The sequence below is a fragment of the Impatiens glandulifera genome, chromosome 3 (genome assembly GCF_907164915.1).
Source record: "Impatiens glandulifera chromosome 3, dImpGla2.1, whole genome shotgun sequence".
NCBI lineage: Eukaryota > Viridiplantae > Streptophyta > Magnoliopsida > Ericales > Balsaminaceae > Impatiens > Impatiens glandulifera.
The window spans coordinates 9,379,879-9,388,868 of NC_061864.1; the positions used below are offsets into that span (position 1 = coordinate 9,379,879).

At 28.2% G+C, this 8,990-nt stretch overlaps 2 protein-coding genes across 2 annotated transcripts; one reads left to right on the forward strand and one right to left on the reverse strand.

The window, feature by feature from the left end:
- Positions 1-1,148: 1,148 nt before the first annotated feature.
- On the reverse strand, positions 1,149-2,597 carry LOC124931489. The gene is made up of 2 exons (XM_047471967.1): positions 2,156-2,597; positions 1,149-1,845 (listed from the first exon to the last, which is right to left on the reverse strand). The coding sequence occupies exons 1-2, from the start codon at positions 2,363-2,365 to the stop codon at positions 1,339-1,341; spliced, it is 717 nt and encodes a 238-aa protein (XP_047327923.1). The 5' UTR covers positions 2,366-2,597; the 3' UTR covers positions 1,149-1,338.
- A 5,369-nt stretch (positions 2,598-7,966) lies between these two features.
- On the forward strand, positions 7,967-8,773 carry LOC124929667. The gene has a single exon (XM_047470068.1). The coding sequence runs from the start codon at positions 7,967-7,969 to the stop codon at positions 8,771-8,773; it is 807 nt and encodes a 268-aa protein (XP_047326024.1).
- The last annotated feature ends 217 nt before the right edge of the window (positions 8,774-8,990 follow it).

Sequence of the window (8,990 nt, forward strand, 5' to 3'; positions counted from 1 at the left end):
AATTAAAGACTGCCACGTACACACTACACATACATAGCTCACGTGTCACCTTTTTTTCAATTACAAATAAATAACATCTAACAGATTTTGTATTTAATGGTGATGTAGAAATGACGTCAGGTATATGTTAAACAAACAACACAGCAGGTAAAAATAAAAATATATGAAGATATTACAATTACCTAATGTGATACCTACGTCATCCAGATATAGCCTTTTGAACATTAGACCAAAATGACCGTTCAACCTAATTTAATGATACATTGATATAGATAGAGAAATAACAACTAATAATAATATAATGCTCTTGCCATTTTATTTATTTTGCGTCATTTATAAACATTTTAATTCAAACCTTTGACAAAGTCCATCTCGCATTTCCTCACTAACTTTATTATAAAACTATAGGAAACATTTGTCGTAAGCTTGTGCAATGAACCTTGAACACGAAATATTGATGAGTTTAGCGTGTTCATGTTTATTTCGATGTTGTCTCATTCATTCAATATATTACATTTAAAAGAAAATGGATAGGTCTCTATCAATATATTAAAACAAAACCAACCCCCTCTCCTGGAAATATCCATCATCAATTTGGTTATATTGTCCATGTGAATAAATTGGTTGAAATTTGCATTCAACTACTCCTCAAGGGTTGGGAGGCAACCCCCTCTCCTGGAAATATCCATCATCAATTTGGTTATATTGTCCATGTGAATAAATTGGTTGAAATTTGCATTCAACTACTCCTCAAGGGTTGGGAGGGAAGCATCATAATAGTCGTCGGCGAAACAAATTAATTTCATTTATTCATCGTTAGGTATGCGGACCAACTATTTTATATTTATTTAATATTTACAATAAATTATCTTGCTCAATTTCAACCTATGCCCAACCCTACAATACAATAACATTATTAAGTTTTTATTGTTTTAGGTAATACTTCAGAGTCAACTTATTGTTCTCAATGCAAGGTACCAAGAGAAAATTGCAACTTACTCAAGATTGTTGATCATAAACGTTGAGATGTTGCGCTAGTTTGAGAGAAAAAACGCGAAAGAATTAACACTAGAAGCCCTATCAATTAACATGTACAAAAAACCGTTCTCAAGGAGTAATCTTACAACTAACATATATGAAGGGAAATGATAAGAACACAATAGAAAAGAAAAACTGTATTGAAGATTTTGTTATAGTAAAGGAGAGGGATGAGATAAGTTTCAAATAAAGTATACTCCGACCACCTATTTCTATTTTCCTTATAATAATAAAACAAACTTTGATCAATTATCATTTACAAAAGTGAAGACCATGATTGAATTTCTAGAACAACCTTCTTCATATCGATATGTTAAGATCGATCCTTGCTCTCTTGGCTACTTCAGGCAAAGGAACATGTGTATGGCATCGAGGGCATTGAGGATTACTCTTCGATATGAGCACATAAAGAAGACAACCCGGGCAACCGGCAGCGAATGAAGAGACTGATTTCTCCTCATCAACATCCTCCAAAGCCATTATAGAACATGATGAATTTGAAGGTGGTGATGAGGATTTCGACCATGAGGCTGATCTCTTCTTCTTAGTTTCCTTTTCAGCTCTTTCAAGTGCAGATTTCACCTTGTCTAGAGTACAAACACTCTGATAAATAGTGGTTGAAGATGATGGGAAGAGCCTGAGACCTAAGCTTGTATCATCCAATAGATTGAGAACTGGTTTTTTCTTGGATTGAGGTGGGAAGTTTATGTCTTCTAGCTTTAAGGATGTTTGATGTTTTTTGCTCTCTGTTGATAGAGATGGTGAATTGTTTGGTGATTTGCATCTTTGGATGTATACCTTCCCAGACTGTAATCAAGAAAATCAAGAACAGGGGATTAATCAAACCAGAATTAATAAATGAATTTTGTAAACACAGAATGATGCACATGCATCACCACCATTCACCAAACTTTTAAGATAATTCCTATAATAAATGCAGTGCCTAGTCCCAAGAGAATTTTCACAGAGAGAATAATTTACAAATTCATTTCAATAGTCATAAGATTTCAATAGTCATAAGATTAAGATGCAAGAATCAAACTTTTCGTTTTCATGATTGTGGATCTACATACCCAACAACGAAAAAGTGAATAAAACCCCTTAAAATCAATAATACCTTCAGATCGAGTCGCTTCTCCCAACCAGATGGAACCTGCAAGTCTAGGTCAAGTTCTTTAGAATCAAGCGTCGAACAACCTCCAAGCAAATCACGGGTAATCAGCGCCGCCGACGATGTTCCGGCTGATTCCATCGTCGTCGTCTTCTGCTTCTTCTGATCTTCGTATCCGTTCAAAGTCCTGATAAAGGTTGTGACATCAGCAGCCATGGAGACAAAGAGAGGGAGAGAGAGAGAGAGATAAACAGAGAGTTTGAATGATTGTGAGAAAGAGTAAGTTCACCAATGGTAGAAAGGGGAGAGGGAATAGAATCCGTTATATATATTGGGTTGTGAAGATTGAAGGGGGAAAGTGATTTTGTGTGTGAAGAAATTTAATGGAAGGTATTAATGGCGGAAGGAAGAGAGAGAAGAAGAAGGGGCCGTCACTAATGGCGGCATTAAATGCAGAGTTTGGAATTGCAGAAGACAGCTCTGCTTTATTGCTCGCTCAAACCCAAAAAGGAAAATTAAGTACTGTACTTAACCAAAAATATATTTACTAATTTTTATATTCATATTTCTTACTATATAATAATAATATATTTTCAAAAAGGAAATAAAATAATATATTTTCAAAATTTAACAGGTAATGGTAATTAATGAAATTATATATATTTGATTGGGGATTACCTGATTTTTATATTTAATTGTAATCTTTTACATAATTAACTTAAATTTGTGTAATCACCATTTAAAATATCTGACTTTACAAATTCAAGATTTTTTTTTCTTTTTTGGCCAAGTCTGTGATTGTCTTGACTTTATTAGGCCTGCCAAATTTTGTTTCAATTGATTGTTTTAAGGAAAATTTAAAATTATTTATTTTTAAGATGCAAAATGGGGCACTGTTTTAGAAATAAGTGTGAAATATATTTAATTCTGTAAAATTGTAACAATTTATTTGAAAATTAATTACTGCATTCAATATATGGATATTAATCTAAAATCAATTTTATACTGGTCAAATAAATTAATGCCGTATCTGCTTTCAAATTTGAGACCATTATATATATTACAACAATCATGTTATAAAATAAAATATCTGTGAGAAAATGTGGGTCTCACTCTATAATAGATATCTTAAAGAATTAATTTAATTAATGATAAATAATCTCTAATTGGTTAATGTCAATTACTAATGCAACTCTTAATTAAATATATTTATTTCCTTCCTCTTATACTAATATCTAAAATTAGACAATTTTCTAACTATTTAAAAATCCCTAATTAATTATTCAACATAATAAATTAAGCTATTAGAAGTGTAGAGATATAATTATCTTATTCTATAAGTTGAAGGGTATATTTGATTTTCTATCTACATTGAATATCATGATATCATTTCATCATTAAATAACAATATCTGTACCGAATTAAATGGATTACATTAACAAGATATTCAACAATAATAATCCGTAATTAATATTAAATGCTAATTAGTTGGCACATGTAAGGTTTGCAATAACTGTCGGTTGACTTTAATTAAAAAAAATGAATTAATTGACAAAATAGCATAGGTTTGCAAAGGAAGAATAATTAAATTTAGATTTTAATAATCTGATTAGGATTTAGTTTATTAATTTAGAAGATATTTTTAATTATTATTTGTATTTGTAAGTTTAACGAATCAATTATAAATAATATTAGGCAAAATAAAATATATGTAGAATCTGTTTCTATGCCATATATATATATATATATTTTAAATTTATTTATGCTATTCCATGTATAATGAATGCAACATTTAATGTCGTTAGATGTCTTTTTAGGAGTTAAAGATTACGCAGGGTGTTACATCAATTTTCAATGGCATTTAGTATAGGTATTTATTATAGTATCAAATGAGAATTTTTTTTTTAACACTATTATTATTTTTTTTAAATGTTTTATAAATTAAAATAAATATTTTCTTTTAAGAGTTTTACCTGTCACACACCTAATTTCCTTACATGTCTATAATAGCTGATATCAGCAGCAACAAACTCATTTAAGTCCATTTTATCTTCTTCCTTTTTTATTATTATTATTATTAAAATATCTTCTAAAATTTCCTACCTAATAATTTTTTATATTCTTTGTGAGTGATCATTTATAAAAAAAAATGGGTAGATAAGATAGGATAAAATTACAAAGTTGAATTGAAATAATAAAAATGACAGGATCAACATTTTATACAACAAAATGCAAAATTAAATTGTTATAATTAATTTATAAAAAAAAATCCAAACATTCAATTTTATTTTATTATTGAATTAGACTAATACTTTATTAATAAAGCACAAGAACTAATGTTATGAAGGTTAAAGGTTAGACCATTGATTAAAAAAAATATATATATATATATTAAGTAATACAATTATATTTCAAATTTTATTTGTAACACAAATATGAACTATTTATATTTGTTTGAAAATATAAATAAAAATTATTTATTTATTGTTAAAAAATAACACGAAGTTAAGACTTAAGAATAGATTAATAAATTGAAGTTATTTTCTATTTAAATATTTAATTAATTAATTAAAGAAATGAGAATATAATTATTGTCTATTTATAACTAAATTAAAACATGAATCCCAAAAATAAAGGAATTAACAAACAAACAAAAAAATATATAGGAAAACTAATATATATATTTTTTAATAGAATCATGTAGTTTTAATTTGTTCTCTAATATGTATATTGTATAATTGTAGGCTGCCTAAACAAATGAGTTTATTTTATAATAAGTAAAAAAAATATCTTATTGGGCTGAAAGTTGATTGATAAAAAAGTATTTTGGGTTTTAAAACTATTTGGGCTACTTGTGTTGGTCTAGACTCTAGACTTAAATTATATCCAAATACATTGGACTATTTAAAATATAAAAAATAGTAAATATATATATATATATATAAATATATATATATATAAATATATATATATATATATAAATATATATATATATATATAAATATATATAAATATATATATATATATATATATATATATATAATGCTTAATTTTTAAAGTGTCTGGATTGTCGGGTCGAGAGCTGTGGTTAATTTGGATATATGTGATAGAGAGCTGTGGTTAATTTGGATATATGTGAGAGTAAATGGATACTTGAGTCAGATTGTGGGTTGACCCGCCCATAAACTTAAAACGGTTAAAAATAAAATAAAAAATGCTATAGGTATGGTTCGAACTTGCAACCTAACAAAAACAAGTATAACTTTTTAACCAACTAGACTAATAACACTTTATATTTTAAATTCAACTCAAAATTTGATAAACGAATGACATTTTAACAATATAAGTTCAACTTTTTAACTAACTAATCTATATATATATAATGCTTAATTTTTATATGTGAGAGTAAATGGATACTTAGGTCGAGAGCTGTGGTTAATTTGGATATATGTGGATATACTTAATTTTAACTAATATATATATATATATATATATATATATATATATATATATATATATATATATATATATAAGTGTCCGGATTGCCGGGTCGAGAGCTGTGGTTAATTTGGATATATGTGAGAGTAAATGAATATTTAGGTCGGATTGTGAGTTGACCTGCTCATAAAAATTTTACCGTAATATTTTTTTTACGATTTTTTATATTATTACTCGTGCAAATGCACGGGATACATGTTAGTTTTTCTAAAAATGTATAGCTTTTTATTTCTTGGCATCAAAATTTTGATAATGAAACCATTAATTTGGGCTTGAGAATGATGGTTAGAGAGAGGATAAAATTATATGATAGTTTTGATATTTAAATGGATAAAAATATTAATTAAATTGTTGATATGATGTTTAAGTTTTGGGATAAAAATTAAGTTTTATTCTAAATAACTAAACATCAAACAAGTCCAAAGGAAATATAAAAGTAATGAAATAACAAAAACTTATTTTAAATTTTAATTTTTTTTTTCTGTTTTAGGATTATTTAAATAAATTTTAAAATATTTAATAAATGTTGGTTGATTATCGAATGAATATAATGTATTTTAACCTTTTAGTTAATAATTTAAATGATATAATTGATTAGAGAGTAAATAAAATTTAAAGAAATCAAATCAAATAAGAACTAATATAAAATATTATTTAACTATGGATAACACTATTAGTTTAAGAATGACCACAAATTATTAATTTAAAACTGATGAGAGAATAATTTAATAAGATACTTCCTTAAAATTTGAAAAACTAATTGGAAAGTTTTTAACATGTAAAGAAAGAAGATAAAAAACATGTTTAGTTATGTTTAATTTATTATTGCAACAATTTGTGTAAAATACATGATAGATGTAAATAATGATAATGTGTAATTATTAGTTATTAAATTGTTTATAAAGATTTAAAATAATAATAAATATATAAAAATTTATCATAATTAATAAATATAAAAAAAATTAGAGTAAAAGTAAATGATAAAAAAAAACTATAAAAAAAATGAGAACAAAATAAAATTGTATCCATTTCTATAACAATTTGTGTTTATCAAATATCAAATAATTATCAAAATAGTTTTTTTTTCTCCCGCCCTCTTTTAGTTATTAAGTTTCTTTCTCTACATTTATATTATTATTAAAATCATATAATATTTGAAAGAGTTATAAATGAGAGAATTGGGGGTACAAATTTATTATTTTTTAAGTGAAGATTGCTTTTCTAAATTTCTTCCCCTAATTATTTATCTTATTATTACATACATCTTTGAAAAAAAATAAATAATGAAACTTTCTCAAACCAGGAAATTAAACGAAAAAAAAAACATCCAATATGGTCTCAATCATAAACCAGGAATTTCATCAATAGATCAAATCATGATATGCTCGGATTTTTTTTTATTTGTGATAAATAATCAATAAAAAATCATCCAATATTTTCATAGAACTTACCTCTTGGCTTGACGTGGCCTGCCGTGCCGTTAAGGAAAGTGGAAACTGATATCTTTTATTCTTTCTTTCTTAGAGTCAATTCATATTGACAAAAGACGGAATTAACCTGACATCAATTCCTATCAACTTTTCCATTAAATGCTAATTTGGGGATCTATATATATATATATATATTCATATATGTGGGTATGGATGGGGACAATCATTTTAAATATAAATTAGTTTGAATTTTTGTTCATTTTTTCTAATAAAATAAATTTAATTATTATTTGTAGTGAAGAAAAGTTGAATATCATTTTCGTTCCTCTCTCCCTCAGCCTACGCGCGGGGTACGGTTTAGCTCTTGACTAAGACTTGAAAATAAGCTCTATTAGGCCTTGTTTGATTTGTGTTATTTTAATATTTCAAACATCATTTCACATCTTTCTTATTTATCACAAAAATAAAATAAAAAATATCTTTTATTTTAAATTATTAAATTTTACTTCATTTACCCTTTGATTGTTTTTAATAAATAAATGATTAACTACTCAAAATCATGAGTCATGACCCTCATTAATTTTTTTTCTCTATCTTTTTAACATACCGAACAAGCCCTTAACTTCGTCTAAACGCGTACCTACCTGCCTTGTGGATGTGTTTTGTTGTGGAAAAATATGGTTTATTTATTTATTATTCTTTCTTAAATAATAATAATAATAATATTATTATTTGCATGGCAATGATGGCATAAACATAACCGACCAATTCCCAGAAACTTGATCTTACTCCACATGAACCTTCTCGGAAAGTTGTCTCTTCATACAATCACGAACTAATTATATATATAGACTTAATTCCCAGTTCCCAAGTATCATATCATTCATCAATGGCTTCCACAATTAGAAATATTAACGAGGAGTACTATTGCCTGAAAGGGCACGAACTAGAACTGATCAAGTCTACAAATCATGATTATAACAACAAAAGTAATTCATACTTCAAGTGCGACGGCTGCAAGGAACGTGGCTTTGGCGTTCGTTACTCTTGCGATATCTGCAATTACGACCTCCACAAGGAATGCTACCGCCCTTCACTCATCATCCAAAACCCCCATTTCCCCGGCCACAACTTTGATTTCCTCCGCCACCTCCCTTCCAGTTCCAAGTCCCAGACCCGATTTTGCGATGCATGCGGAAAACAGATCCTTGGGTTCGTTTACCACTGCAAGGACCGTGGCTTGGACCTCCATCCTTGCTGCAACAATCTGCATCTCAAAATCCGCTTCACCGATACAGAAGTAATCCTGCAGGCGGACGAAAATATGCATGATGAGGATGGAGGAAAAAGAAAGAGCAAGGCTTGTTTTCGTTGCAAGAAAACTATTTTAATTGGGCCTGGGACAAACAAAAGGGTGCCGGGGTGGTCTTACGTGTCTACGTGCGGGGCTAAATATTGGTGTCATGTTTATTGTATGAGGGAGATGGTGATGGAGATTCGTCGGTCCCTTCAGACTGCCAGATTGACGGCGGCGCCGCTTAGTAGGAGATCGGGGACGATGATGATCAGTCGTAGTAGTGCTGGAGAAGAATCTTGGTGGGAGCCGCTGTCGGTTGCAAGTACTCTGACAGGATTTATCTTGGGAGATCCGACAGCGATGCTCACTGCTGCTTTCATCGAAATGTTTACGGGATGAAGATGAACCAAGACAATTTGGGTTAATTAATTTGTTTAAGAATCCAAATAAGTCACTTAATTAATTTCCTATTGTAATCAAGTTAATTTAAGTCTTTTTTATTTTAGTTATAATCTAATGGGTTGTATGTTTTAATTCTATATATATATTGCTTACTTTCGTATTTGTTTGGCTTTATTTTATATATTTAATTATCAACAATATTTTATTTATTAAA

Coding starts and splice junctions, on each gene's coding strand:
- LOC124931489 (XM_047471967.1), bottom strand. CDS start 2,365: ATGGCTGCTGATGTCACAACCTTTATCAGGACTTTGAACGGATACGAA. Junction 1,846..2,155: donor AGAAGCGACTCGATCTGAAG/GTATTATTGATT, acceptor TCTTGATTACAG/TCTGGGAAGGTATACATCCA.
- LOC124929667 (XM_047470068.1), top strand. CDS start 7,967: ATGGCTTCCACAATTAGAAATATTAACGAGGAGTACTATTGCCTGAAA.